At 49.1% G+C, this 15,061-nt stretch overlaps 1 protein-coding gene across 1 annotated transcript; it reads left to right on the plus strand.

Annotated features, from left to right (window-relative positions):
- The first annotated feature begins 1,918 nt into the window (after nt 1-1,918).
- APOH (apolipoprotein H) lies at nt 1,919-14,434 on the plus strand. Its single transcript, XM_075559429.1, has 8 exons — nt 1,919-1,988; nt 3,114-3,290; nt 4,469-4,565; nt 6,232-6,308; nt 9,040-9,228; nt 9,645-9,824; nt 12,266-12,463; nt 14,376-14,434. Exons 1-8 carry the CDS (start codon nt 1,925-1,927, stop codon nt 14,432-14,434), a joined length of 1,041 nt encoding a protein of 346 aa, XP_075415544.1. The 5' UTR covers nt 1,919-1,924.
- Nucleotides 14,435-15,061: the final 627 nt, after the last annotated feature.

A 15,061-nucleotide genomic window follows, 5' to 3' on the forward strand; every position in this document is an offset into this window, starting at 1 on the left:
ACCTGTCTTTCAGTTAGCTGCTGAGTGCTTGACCACAGTGCCACCAAGTTCCTGTGTATCCAAGCAAATAACCGCTACTCACATAAGACACAGATGCCGCCAGCCCTCCAGAAAGCTCTCTCATGCCAAGGAGTTGTGCTCGTTCACGGACGTCATTAACAGCCCTCGCGGTAGCAACTGTACAAGACTGCTTGATGTGACTGAACTGTGAAATGATATGGTATCCTTCTTCGCTCCCAACAAAATGACTTTGGAAAAACCACCAAACAAAACCCCTGCCAGTGCTCTCCGCAATGCCTGCTGCTCTGTAGCTGCCGCCATAAATAGTCCCAATGCCCACCTTTTCTCCCAAAGTATTCTTAGCCCGGTGTCACACGCTGTTCAGTTCCTCTCTTTCCCCAACTGCCTCTTATCTTTCTTCTGTAGAACAACGTGAGCCCCTGGAGTTATCTTCTCTTTTTCCCCTAGGGAGGACCCATGAAACCCCCCTGGGTCACAGGGACCCCATTCTGTTATCCACAGAGCAGCCCGTGACTCCAAAACAGCCAGGAGCAATGGCAATGGGAGAGATGCAGTGCACAAGAATCCTTTCTCCTCTAAGGTGGTGGTGGTGTGCGGACAGGCTGTGACTTACTCCCAAAAGGAAAAGCACCCTCGCTAATTTATTTTTAGTGGCGGGTCTACTTTTCTTGACATGGCTGGATCCCAATGTGTCTGAGGAACACAGTTTAAGAACCACCGTCAGACACCAACGTTTCTCAAACCCACGCGTCCCAAGGAAGGTCGGAGCAAGTCATGTATGAGAGACCTATGATGTCATAGATGGTACCCTTTGAACAACATCATCAGTGTCGACCCCTCCTCTCCCCTCCTCTTCCTCACTGCCCTTTCTTCTCTGAGTCCCAAATCGCCCTTGCATCTTGCCGTTCGAATCCCTGGAACGGATCTAGGCTCTGTCTAGAACAATGCTTCCCAAGGTGGGCGAGCCAGCCCCGCAAGGGGGGCTGCTATGCACTCCAGTACAACAATTTTTAATTACCAGGGGGATGGGCAGTAGGCCAAATAAGCTTGGGAACCTAGATTGAAGAGATATCAAACATGGGTGAGCAGGGCTCTGTGTGGATTTGAGACAAGAAGGGATGGTGGAGCCCTCCGTGATCGCCAGTGAGGTTCCCAGGAGAGGCTTGGCTAATGGCAGGCGACAGGGATTGGGGAGGAAGGAGTCATTTTATAGACGGCCAGCGACAACGAGGAAGCTCTCAACAAGGTGGCCTGACACGGTGGCTGCCACATGGGTCCAAGTGTCACCACAGTGGTGAGGATGGCGCCGGCCGAGCAGCGTTGTGTTCTGTTGTCCGTGGGGTCCCTCCCGGAACCACTGGAGGGGACCTAACGACCACCGTCCTTTGGTGAGAGCTCGGCCTTTTAGGCACGCCAAGTTTGAGGTGCCCTGGTCAGGTGCTCGTCAGGAGCATGCCTCTGGAAGCTGGGCCGTCCTGTGAGCGGTGAAGAGGTTGAGCTGTAGCGAGATTATGTCACTGTCCATCATATCACAAGGCTGTGGGGGAAGCAAGAATAGTGGCATTTTAGTGCATCCGCCACTCCAAGAACAGATAGTTAGCGATGTGGGCTTCCGGGAACCGCCAGGACCCTAGCCAAGGCCGTGATGCAATCCATCGTGCCATGAGCATGTGTGTTATGGACACGGAGAAACCACTGGCTAAATATTTCACAACAGACCCACAGGCTCGGAAAGTAAATGATTAAAGAATGTGGGCCTCAGAGTCCCTTGGGGATCATAGCCTTTATCTTCTCTCTACAGAGATCAAAGCAAACCTCCCCCAAAAGGTTGGTATTTAAGCACTTTTTTTTTTCTTAGCGTCAAGCCACTTTGGAAGTGCCCGTGTGAACGGTCGCCCCCACCATGGTTTCTCCCGTGTTCCTCTTGTTCTCCTGCTTTCTTGGTCATGTTGCTGTGGCAGGAAGGAGTAAGTACTTTTTCCTTTGTTTAAACCATTTTATTGGGAGCTCTTACAGCTCATATCATAAACCATCCAAATGTCCACTTTGTCAAGCGCATCTGTACGTAGGTTGTCATCATCTTTTTCAAAGCATGTCCTTTCTACTTGAGGCCCTGGCGGCAGCTCCTCAATTCACCCTTCCTCCCCGACCCTCCCTTCTTCATGTCCCCTTGATAATTGATCAATTATTCCTTGTTGTTGTTCATGTCTTACACTGACCGTTGGCTCATTTCACCTACTTTTCTGCTGCTCGTCCCCCCGGGATGGGGAGCATACAGCGATCATTGTGATCGATTCTCCCTTACTCCCCCGCACCCAACCCTCACCCACCCTCCTACTATCACTGCTCCCCTTATTGGTCCTGAGGGGTTTATCTGCTCTGGATTCCCTGTGCTACAAGCTCTCACCTGTGCTCACATATATGTTTTGTCTAGTCAGATGAGTAAGGTAGGATTGGGGTCATGGTGGGTGGTGGGTAAGTGCTTTTTTCTTTGTCTACTCCCCACCCCCCCTAAGATTGGTCAGAGGTCAATAAGGGCCACTTTAAAATTCCCTTCCAGGGTGTCTGCTGGAGAGACTGGGCTGATATTTACTCCTTAACCTTGGTATGCTCACAAGCTGCTTCACCTATTTGAGCCTCCGTGTCATCACCTGAGAATAAGTCTACCCACTTCTAAGGGGTGGTGGGGAGAGCCCGCGGGACACGGCGTGTGAAGTATTCGGTTTGTAACGTGCCTAAGTCATTGTCACCGTTGGGGTTAGAGGCCATCAAGGTGGCTCTGACCCATGGGGACCCTCTGAGCCTACGGACAACAGAACAAACGCCACCCGGCCCCGCCCCAGCCTCACAACGATTGGTATGTGTTTGCCCGTTGTGGCAGTCACAGTGCCGATCCACCTCCCCGAGGGTCTTCCTCTGGGTCCGTGACCCTCTACTGTACCAAGCATGATGCCCTTGCCCAGGGACGGGGCTCTCCTGATCAACGTGCGACCTCGTCATGAGCAGCGCCTACGCTGCTTGTTCATTTGTGTCCTAGCAGAACGGAACGAGCTTCCAGTACCGATTTCTTAACCAACTGCTGTGTGTTTCAGCCTGTCCCAAGCCAGACGACTTACCGTTTGCCCTGGTGGTTCCATTAAAGCAGTTCTACGAGCCAGGGGAGCAGATCACCTACTCCTGCCGGCCGGGTTACCAGTCCCGGGGAGGGATGAGGCGGTTTACGTGCCCTCTCTCCGGCATATGGCCCATCAACACTCTGAAGTGTCTACGTAAGTCGGTGCCTGCACTCCCGTCCTGCCCCCTCGTTCTTTGGGATGGCCAGCTTCACCGTGCTCAGGCTGCCCACTGGAGGGGTGGCTGGGGAACCAGAGGGTCTGAGGGTGTTTCCTGGGAGAAAGGAGGGGAGGCCCGAGTGCTAGCTGTAGGCCAGGAGGCGCTCCTGGTGTAGAACTCAGGGAGGATTGCAAATGCCCCGGCCAGTGTGGCACCAAGGACATTACGAGGGGGAGGGAGGAGACCCGGAACTGTAGACTGCTGCCAAAGAGACATTGAAAACACAAAGCTTGAGGAGCCAGCCTATCTTGGGAATTTGTCTTCAAACACAAGCTGATTTGATAGTTGCTGAAGTGAATTAGCATTTTCATATTTCACAATATGTGGATATGCCTTTTTTTAAAAAATGGGAGACAATGGCATTGGTCTCCGGCCCCCTCCCACCACTTGTATGCCATTGTGCTAACGTTACTTACTGCAGTCAAATATCGGACGATGAGCCAGATCGAATTTTGACAATCACATATGGAGTGGTTGAGCCGTAAACATAAACTGATCCAAGGGCTGATGATTTCAGTTAATGAGCATGACCTTTCTTCAAAATCATACCTGTTCAGACTGATTCAAACATTTTTTTAAAGTAAAAGAGATGGAACGTAATTTTTCTTACATGAAAACACACTACAGTCGCGTTAGCGAGTTGCGTTTCTTCGATTAGCCATCATTGTGGAACACGAGCAAGTTCGTTATTTTCAACTGCGTTCCCACGTGCGGGCTCTTTCACCATTACCGAGAGCACGTCCCATTTCGCATGTTCTCTCCTTTCATTCTGCCCATGACACCATTTGACTAGGTCATAGATTATTGGCTCTGAAATGCATGATTCTATGCAATAGCTTGCTTAGGCCTCTAACCCTTTCATTCCACCTCCCTCCCCAATGAGTGAAACTCTTGGATGATACACTCTGCTCCTTTTCAACGACCCCTGGCGGTGGGCACGCCGATTGTCCAGTTGTGAGCAGAGGTGGCAGGAGGATCAACGCGCTCATGTGTAGGACTTGACCCATATGTAATGCTAGCGTCGGTGGATCAAAGATAGCAGTGGGCTCATCTATTTTCACTCTAATGGAAAGTGCTATAAATGGGAATGTGCCTTTTTATCTTCCACCCGCAGCGAGAGTGTGTCCCTTTGCTGGCATCCTAGGAAATGGGACCGTGCGCTTTACCACATTTGAATATCCCAACACCATCAGCTTTGCTTGTAATACCGGGTAAGGCCTTCCTGGTGGGTTTCTGTGTCTCGAGTCTAAACCTCCAGACCCTGAGGTTGAGCATGCTGAATCGAAATCTTAATTTTGCTCTGCTTTGGATATCAGCCCCAGTGACATTGAGTGGGGAGTCACAGATGGGGAAGAAAACAACTCACTCACTGCCAGTGAGTCAATGCCAGCTCATAGGGACTCTATATGTAGGCCCCTATAGGTCCCTACAGGGTAGAACTGTCCCTTTCCGTTTCTGAGACTGTCACTCTTTACAGGAGTAGAAAGCCCTGTCTTTCTCTCGAGCAGCAGCTGGTGGTTTCAAACTGCTGACCTTTGGTGTGAGCAGCCTCGCGCTTAACCAGTCCTCCACCAGCCCTCCTATAATACAACAACTTGTAAAATATAAAGCTAGCTCTTCCTCTCCTGATTCATTACTTCTCGGGCAGGTTTCTTGAAACGATTGTAAGTAGACAACCAGGACCTTCGCTAATCTCCGAGTCCAATCTGTTTTGAAACTTTAACTCAGAAATGGACAATCTCATTCCTCTCTGAGAAACTCCTAATAAGTAGACTTTAAAATGCGGTGAGTTGAATAGCATTCAAGAACAAACGAGCATGATCTTGCACGTCTAACAGTAGAGGCTAGGCAGATGCCAGTGATATGAACACGTCAGTCAGAGAAAAGTGAATGGCTTATCCTACGAATGTATCTCCCCTGCTTTCTAGAAAACAACAACAACAACAACCTCCACATGCTTTGGGCCATCAGGTATTAAAATAAAGTTGCCCTTCACAGAAGTGTAGCTCAGGGCCACAGCTTGGCATGTGTGCTTATTATGCGACCTGGAGCTGATGCTACCTCATGGCGACCCTGTGGGTCAGAGTGGCAGTGGCCCTGTGGGGCCTCCTAGGCTGCTGTCTTGGTTGAAGCAGATCACGGAGGCAGTTAATCTCTATGGGAGCAGTCAGTCTCGCTCTTTTCCATCAGAGTAACTGGTGGGTTTGAACCACCAACTTTCTGGCTAGCAGCCCAGTGCCTAACCTACAGCTCCAGCCACTAGGGCTTCTTATTGTAATATGAGGGCTCCTAAGCCCTCAACATAAGGATTAAACTATTTTAGGAATAGAGTTTGGGATTTAGGGATGGGACTAATTTAATTGGCCACCCTGGAGGAGAGAAGAGACTTCTGGGGAGATGTTTAGGAGTGTGACGACAGTAAGCCTGGTCTCGGGAGCCTTCACGAAGCGCCCTAGCCAGATAGCACCGAGAGCTGCGAAGGCCTCTCATTGGCCTGATGCACACAGATCCCACTGTGAGGTCCGTGGGCAATAGCACGCCAGCTGCATATCAGGGCCCGCCTCTTCCTGAGGATCCTTGTCTAGAATCTGAGATTATGGAATGCTATTGATGAAAGAGACATGGCGTGCTTTCATCTGAAGGATCCCTTCACTGTTGGGCTTGAAGGTAAACGGCCTTGGACAACATGGGCTTCCAGGGCAGACTGTTCCATTGTCCATGGCGAGACGCCTCGCTGGAGTCTCGGAAAGCAGCCTTCTCAGACAGAAAGGAATTCCGTGGGGCAAACGTGAAGTGACGATGTTCGGCGAAGCACATGTCTGAGCTGCCATGTGTCAGTGACGTCAGTGCTTACCGCATCACGTTCTCCCCTCGCAGGTTTTATCTGAACGGGCCGAGCACTTCCAAGTGCACGGAGGAAGGAAGATGGAGCCCCACGCTACCTGTCTGTGCCCGTGAGTCTGAGCTGCCACATTTCTAACAAGCTTGGTTGGAGGGAAGGTGGCCAACTTGTCCCATGGAGTCTGGGACGTGCTTGGTGTTAGTACCGACAGCACCATGTGCCAGGAGACCCCACCCCCACCCCAGTTGGCCCAATGAGATGGTCATCCTGAGACCACCATCCTGCTCTGGAAGATGAACAGACAGAAGGGACATGTCCCACCTATGCACATATTGCCTACTCCACGGGGAGGAGCCAGGGGTTAGTTAATGCCAACATTCCCAGGGCTTGAGAATGGGCATATCTGTCTCTCAGGTTTTTCCAACGTGTGATTAGGAGAAGGGCTGGAAGACTCCACCTCCCCTGGAACCTCATTCATCTGATAAGTATCTATTCAGCCCCTTACAGTCTTGGGGACTCACAGGAGCCCTTTCACCCTGTCTCAAAGGGCTGCTATGAGTCCACAGGACTTGAAGGCAGTGAGTTGAGGTTTCTTTTGAGCTCCGCATTGGGTTGGCACAGGCTCAATAGCCATGCATCTGGTTTGGGTTTGGCTGTACCAAGCCCTGTTCTCAGCGTCAGCACCGAGGCCATAATTCCAAGGGTGTCTGGAGATGGAAGACAAGCAAACGAAATGTACACAGTGTGCCCGGAACCCATTGCAGGACTTTGTCCCCAAGAGGACAAAGTTCCAAAAATGTTGTTAGGTGTCAGCAAGTCAGTTCTGACCCATCGCAGGCCTATGAACCACGGAAGGGAGCGCTCCCTGGTCTGGCCCCAGCCTCACAGCCATTCTTGGGCTTGAGCCCATTGTTGCAGCCACCATGCCAGTGTGGGGTCTTCATGGCCTGCCTCTGTTTCATTGCCCTCCACATAAGCAAGCACGAAGCCCTTTTCCAGGGACTGGTGTCTTTGGATAAGCTGCCCTGAGTATATGAGACAAAGCCTTGTCCTCCTTACTTCCCGGGAACATTCGGATTGTTGTGCTTCTTCCAAGAAAGAGTTGTCTATTCTTCCAGCAGTCCATGCAATGTTCAGTATTCCTTACCAGCACCATAACTCAAATGCACCAATGCCTCGGCGGTCATTCTTTATTCATTAGCCAACTCCCGCATTCACGGGCCGTGATTGAAGATAGCAGAGATGGCTTATTCAGGTGAGGCTCAGAGGAGGAGCAGTCCAGGACAGCTAGGGAGGGTGCTCTGGTGCTCCCTCGTGCGTGATTTTTCCAAGCTCACTCTTTGATCAGGAAGCTCAGGCATCGCCATAATCGTTACGGTTCATTCATCGTTCAGCCAGGTCTGTCTGAGCAGAAGCAAGTGGAAAAGTAAAATAATCTCAAATGAACTCGAGTTTCATAAAATCGGAAATACCGAGAAGAGCTTTTTAAAAGAATACATCGAGCTTTACATTCAGCGGCAGAAGGAATCGCATTTGCGTTTATCAATGACCCTTTGAAGCAGATGTGTATCAACTATGTAAATTTGGTTTGGGGAAGTTGTCAGCAGAAAGGCCGCAGTAGCTTCAGGCTAGTCTAAACGGAAGCTTCTCACACTGTAGTGCACAGAAGGATTCGTGTCTACATGAAGTGAGAGGCTGGTGCTGGGACTAGGCAGTGTTCCGTTGGACATGGTGGAGCCGGCGACAGAACCGACCCGACGCTAGCTCACAACACCATGAATTATCCGCAGATTCGAAAGTGAAGTCTGAACCTCCGAATTTCTGGTAGTTCTGGTGGCATCATGGGCTATTTATTGAGCTACTAACTTCAGTGTCAGCAGTTCAAACCCACAAGATGCTCCATGGGAGAAAGAGGAGGCTTTCAGCTCCCATAAAGATTTACAGCCTCAGAAACTCACAGGGGCCGTGCTACCCTGTCCTGTAGGGTCACAATGACAATCCACTCAAGGGAGGTAATTTCGAACTTTGGTTCCCAAGTTACTTATCCATGATCCACTCTCTGGGTAGCAGAAAGATCTAGATCAGGCAGAAATGGCAAACCGAGGCTCGAGAACCATATATGGCTCTTGGGTGCATACGTGTGGCTCTGTGGAAAATGAGAGAATGGTAAGGGGTATTATTCAGATCATGGTGATTTCATTTATTAAAAAATATTTATAGCTCTTGAATCATTTTTAAGTTACTGTGAGGCACAGGCTTGGATCTCCTGTCTCAAAGTTTGCCCACCCCTGATCTAGATCATTTAAGACCTTTTGATGTGCATTGCTTTTTATTCTGTTAGGATAACATTTCCTAAACTGGTGGAAACTCATCATTGGCCAGACCAGTATGGCCACATGCCCACTGTGAGGTCCTCGTGTCCTGGGAGGTACATGGAAAGGCCCCATAGAAAAAAGCTGATGTCACAAGCAACTCTGCACCAAGTCGCTGTCCCTGGCAATTACCACATACTGGTCCATCAGCAATCTCCTTCCCTGGTGCTGGCTTCTGGAAATATTTTCTCAGCCAACATTTGGATCACAGGCCTTATAGAGATGGAACCAAAGGCATCTTGGCAAGACTTTGCAGTTTGTGTTTCGTTTGACTGCTTCAGACATTTGATTTTGAGATCCTATTTTCAACTTGGCGCCCGTAATTGGCAGTTTTTGCCCCGCCATTTAATTCAAGTTTGCATTTTTCTCAAGTTCACCTTTGAACACCCCCCACTCCCCCCACCCCACCCCTCTTACCTTTATAGACTTCAACTGTTTTCTTCGAGATGATAGCTCTTTCTTTTTTTCCAGCCGTGACCTGTCCTCCACCACCTGTGCCCAAATTCGCAACACTTCGTGGTTATAAGCCATCGATGGGAAACAGCTCCCTCTATCAGGTCACTGCTGTCTTTGAATGCTTGCCAAAGCATGCCATGTTTGGAAACGACACCATTACTTGCACAGCCCATGGAAATTGGACCGAACTGCCAGAATGCAGGGGTAAGTACAATGAAACTGAACAACGGATTTAGAACCCCATGAAAAAACCATGAAACAAAAACATGCCGCTACAATGGGATGCCCCAGATAGCTTCACTCAACAAACATTTCTCAGCATCTCCCAAATACCAGGCAGGGTCCTGGATGAGTGCGGTACCAATGACTGACACCTGCCTTCAGGAAGATGATGTCTGATGCAATTCGGTGCCTGGAGCCACCTGGGAAAGCCTCGTGGAGGTGGTGGCCCTTGGGCTTGGCCTGGGACGAAGAGCAGAGCCAACACAGACAAGAGTGCAGTACACGCATCTCAGTCACGGCAATGCCCATTACTCGGTCGTGGCATCATGGAGACTCACATGGTAATTGCCATAACCACCTATTCATTATTAATATGTCTTATTCAATAAACTTTTTAGAAGTAAAGTGCCCCTTTCCATCAAGACCAGACAACGGATTTGTGAACTATCCTGCGGAACAAGCGCTTTATTACAAGGATAAAGCCACATATGGTTGCCACGAAACATTTGTTCTAGATGGCCCGGAAGAAGTAGAATGTGGCAAGTTGGGGAAATGGTCTGCCCAGCCAAGTTGTAAAGGTAGGGGACTTTGGGTGAGGTTCTTTCCATGTATCCAATGATCACCTTGAATTGCTATTTTCTTGTTTCAATTACTTCCTACTGCTTGCTCCTTCTCGCGTGGCATTTGAGAGAGTTTGGGGACCACACATGCAGGGAGATGCTTCATGCTTGGGCTTAAACTGATTCATGAGACACATGGGTCCTCTCTACACGTGGCAATGTGGTGGAAGATGGGGCGGGCTTTCCAAAGTGGTTCCCTGACTCTTAGTCAAGCCTCTTCCTTTCATAGACAGTAACTCCATCTCCAAGCCAGTTCAAGGAAAAGGGAGCTTATTGAAGATGTGGAAGTGAAGTCCTGTGGGCTCTCCTGATGCTGGGAATGAAAAGGCAGGAAGGATCGCTTTCCTCACCATGTCTCAATGGCATCAAAGCTCGCCATCTCTGTGCCTCTTTGCTTTCTCTTCTGGAACATGACATGACTGTTGTTATTGTTAGGTGCCATTGAGTTGGTACCAACCCAGCGTGGTCTTATGGACAATAGAATGAAACATGGCTCACGACTTGACTCTACATGGAACATGACTTGACATGACTTGACTCTGCATGGTACATGACTTGACTTTACATGGTGCATGACTTGACATGACTTGAATCTTCATGGTACATGACTTGACTTTACATGGAACATGACTTGACTTTACATGGTACATGACTTGACTCTTCATGGTACATAACGTGACTTTATATGGAACATGACTTGACATGACTTGACTCTGCATGGTACATGACTTGACACGACTTGACTCTACATGGTACATGACTTGACATGACTTGACTCTACATGGTACATGACTTGACTTTATATGGAACATGGCTTGACATGACTTGACTCTACATGGTACATGATTTGACATGACTTGACTCTACATGGTACATGACTTGACTCTGCATGGAACATGACTTGACTCTGTGGTATATGACAACTCTACAAAGGAATGTTTCAGCTAAAGGATCCATCAGCATCATTCCCCCCTAGACTTTGTTTCCTTTTGAATTGGGTGCCCCTCCTTGATCCAGACAAGGTCAGGAGTGTTCAAGGAAGAGCAACCCAAGCCAATAGCAAGTACAGCCCGGCTTTCATTTCTGTGGTTGTCAGCTCAAGTAGAAAGAGGAATTTGAACACAGTTGGGAAGATGGCACACGAGTCATGTTTTCAGTTCAGTGAACTAAACCCACTGGTCTTGCACTGATTCCCAGTCATTAGGATACGATCTAGATAGGGATTCTGAGGCTGTAAGTATTTATGGAGAAAGATAGCCGCATCTTTCTCCCAGGGAGCAGCTGGTGGATTTGGACACCCCCCCTTCAGGTGAGCAGTCCAACTAGTACTCATCAGGTACCAGCAGGGTTTTCTATGGGGTGGGGCTGGGTCTCTAAAAGCAGAGCCCAAGGCAGGGATTCAAGTGCCGTTGATTTAGGGAGTGAGTGGCTCAGGGAAAAGAGAAGCATGGCAGATGAGCTAGGCTAGGGCAGCGATGCTCACACATGAAGGTTCTCTGAGCCGCCTGGAGGACTTGATTAGACGCAGTTGGCCGAGTCCCACCTTCAGAGATTTTGATTAAAGAGAGCTGGAGCGAGCCCTGAGCGCTTGCGATTCTAACAAGTTCCCCAGCGAGGCAGCTGCTGCTCATCTAGACCCTCCAAGTTGAGAAACACGGGATGGGGTTTCAGCGTGAGTCCAGCTTCAGCCTGATCCCACAGGGAGCTCCGGAGGATGGGTTGCACACAAGAGTTGACTCTAGGCTGCTTCCTTTGCCCCTAGGAGTGGCGGGCGTTGCATAACCTCAGGGAGGGGTTGCTCCCTACAAAGGAAGGCAAGTTTTCAGCATAAGGAGCATTTGTCAACTGTCAGAAGAGTCCTGGTGGCATCGTGGTTACATATTAGGCTGCTGGTCTCAGGGCCCACTAGTTGCTCCTCGGGAGAAAGATGGGGCTTTCTACTCCTATAAAGAGTTACAGTCTCAAAAACTCACAGGGGCAGTTCTACCCTGTCCTGTAGGGTGGCTATGAGTAGGAATCGACTTAATGGCAATGAATTTGGTGTGTGTGTTTGTGTTTGTGTGTGTGCTGTTAGCAACCAATGCCCACAGCTCAATGAATGGGACATTGACTGCCGTTATTTTTATGCTGAATCACTGAAGCTGGATGAGCAGAACTTCGGCTCTCACTTTCTTACGTGGCTGTAGAAAGAAGAAAGAGCCACCTTGGAAACAGTGACGGATGGTTATGTTGACACCGAACTGCCATTTACAGTGATACCGAAGGCACCCTACGCACACCTGGGATAGTCTTGTCTTGATCTGTTTGTCTTTGGTGTACTTGTCTACTGGCTCAAAGGCTGTGTTCTCTTTAAGGACGATGACCTTGACGCCTAAGACTCCCCATGTTCTGCCTTGCAGCATCCTGTAAATTATCGATTAAAAAGGCCACCGTGCTTCACCAAGGAGAGAGAGTCAAGCTCCAGGAGAAGTTTAAGAACGGAATGCTCCATGGTGAAAAAGTGTCCTTCTTCTGCAAGAACAAGGAAAAGAAGTGCAGCTACACGGAGGATGCTGAGTGTGTAGATGGCACCATCAACATCCCCTCGTGCTTCAAGGGTAAGTCCCCCGGGCAGCTTTCGGTGGGGACCTCCTCTTACCCGTCACCAGAACCAGCACTTTCCTGGTGTAAGGACCCTAAGGAGCAATGCACATTTAGCCACTGGATTTCTAAAACTTGCTGGAGCGGGGAGAAACATCTGGATAAAGCAATGAGCGTTTCCTATCACCTCTCCTCTGATCAGCTTCCCTTCCCTCACAGGTTGGCTGTGGTGGCAGTCAATGCATGTTGGGGTGCAGTAGCAATCCTGTGTTGACCCAAGTTAGACTTGAATAATATCTGAGATTCCCACCAGCTCTCAACCCCAAATGATAAAGAACTCCCCTCCAGTGACAAAGTAACTGATGGCCATGGTATCTGATCTTTAGATCTTCTGAAACCCACCCCCCCTCATTCCTCCAGCGATCCTTAAGAGTTGAGAAAAGAGCCCAGGTGTTGTCGTGGTTGATGCGTTGGGCTACTAACCACAAGGTTGGCCTTTCAAACTCACCAGTCGCTCCAAGGGAGAAAGAGGAGGCTTTCTGCTCTCCTAAAGATTTACAGCCTCGAGAGCATCCAGGAGCAGTTCTGCTCTGTCTTCTAGGCCACTGTGAGTCAGAATTGGCTCGATGCTGGCAGTGAGAGGTGTTTTGTTTGTTTGTTTGTGCCTTTGGAGAGTGTAGAAAGGTATCCACGAGAGCCAGGTATTTGCTAGAGTAACGCATTTTAAGGAAGACAGAAGCGGAAAGTCCTCAATGAGATGGATCGATGCCGCGACTACAATGGGTTCCAACACAAGAACCGTAGTGAGGATGGAGCAGGACAGGGCGGCTGCTTCGCTCCGTTGCACATAAGGTTGCTATGAGTCAGAATTGACGCAACAGCACCTGACAACAACAACAACCAACGAAGTGTCTGATGCCCGATAGCTACTGCTGCCAACCTTTTAGGGTTTCAAGGTTAGGGTTTAAATACTTTACGACCAGAAAGGAAGGACCAGCCAGAAATGGAAGCTGTTGTTGAGTCTGGACTCAGAAATGCTCTCAGAGCAGAGATAGCCCTCGCTCTGCAGGCTGGGAGGCAGCTGGGACACAGCCAGGAGATGACAGGGTGGGAAGCAGATGGAGAAGAAACTGATCATGGGTTGGGCCATGGCCCCCACCTCCTAGGGGTTATTATGACAATGAGAATGCATCACCTGAAGAAAGTGTCCAACCAAGCAGTCACCATGACCATTATCATGACAAATGGTGAGAAATGCTTTCTTCTATGAAAGACAGCAGAGCCCTGGTGAGATGTTCGATAGTAAAGTAATAAAACAAGCACAAAATCAATAGGAAAAAATTATGAGATGAGATAATTTAAAAAGAAACAACACGTCTTGTTGATGTATTTCTCTAGGTTCTTTTCCAGCCCCCACTCCCCCCATGCAGCACTCGGGGGTGGACTGGTGAATAAATAAAGGCTAGAGGGTCTTTGCTGTTTCCCCTTTAATCTCGACTAAGATCTATATCCATTATCTATATCTATCTATATATAAAACAAAATCCAAACTCACTGCCATCAAGTCAATTCTGACTCATAGCAACCTTATAGGGCAGGGTAGAAGTGGCCCTGTAGGTTTCTGGACTGTAACTCTTTATGGCAATAGAAAGCCTCATCTTTTCCCAAGGTGTGGCTGGTAGTTTTGAACTGCTCATCTTGTGGTTTGTGGTCCAATGCGTAAGCAACTACGCCACCACGGCTCCTACTGTTCCATACCAACCTTTATTTCTTTTCCCACTGCCTCATATTTTCTGTGTCACTTCAACTTTACTGAACCAAGTTTAAGTCTACCCATTGGTCAGATGTATTTGATCTGGCTTAGTTATTCGATACATTTCAGGAATGAGAATTGCCCTTAGAGCGTGTCTCTCTTTCTCCCACCAACAGAGCACAGTTCGCTGGCCTTCTGGAAAACGGATGCTTCGGATGTCAAGCCCTGCGAGTGATTCATAGACTCTGCAGGCGGGGCCACAGGTGGATCTGTGCTTGTCCGAGGAAATGGATGACAATGGGAGCAAATAAAAGTTCCAGGAAATGTTGCTTCAACCCTTGCAGGGTTACTCCATATGGGGTGTGTTGTCACGTAGTTCCTGGAGGGAGGGTCTCAGGTATCTTCGATCTGGCCATTAGCATTGGATGACTATGAAATGGGTGGGGTAGACAATCACCTGTCTAACCCAACCCCCCCTCTCATATTCTATTGGCAAGTTGTTGTTGTTGTTAGGTGCCATTGAGTTGGCTCCGACTCATAGCGACTCGATGCACAACAGAAGGAAACACTGCCCAGTCCTGACCATCCAGACAATCGACCCTGAACCTGAGCCCATTGCTGCAGCCACAGTGCAAATCCATCCCTAGAGGGCCTTCCTCTTTTCCACTGCCCCTCCACTTTACCTTCTCCAGGGACTGGTCTCTTCCGACAACTTGTCCAAAGTAGGTAAGCAGTCTCGCCAATTCTTGCCTCTTTGGAGCGCTCTGGCCATACTTCTTCCCAGACAGATTTCGCAAGTACTTCCACCTGAAACACCTTCAAAGCAGCATTCCTTGGAGAATGGTCCATGCTAACATCCCTT

This window comes from Tenrec ecaudatus, chromosome 10 (assembly GCF_050624435.1).
Source record: "Tenrec ecaudatus isolate mTenEca1 chromosome 10, mTenEca1.hap1, whole genome shotgun sequence".
In the NCBI taxonomy this organism is placed as follows: domain Eukaryota; kingdom Metazoa; phylum Chordata; class Mammalia; order Afrosoricida; family Tenrecidae; genus Tenrec; species Tenrec ecaudatus.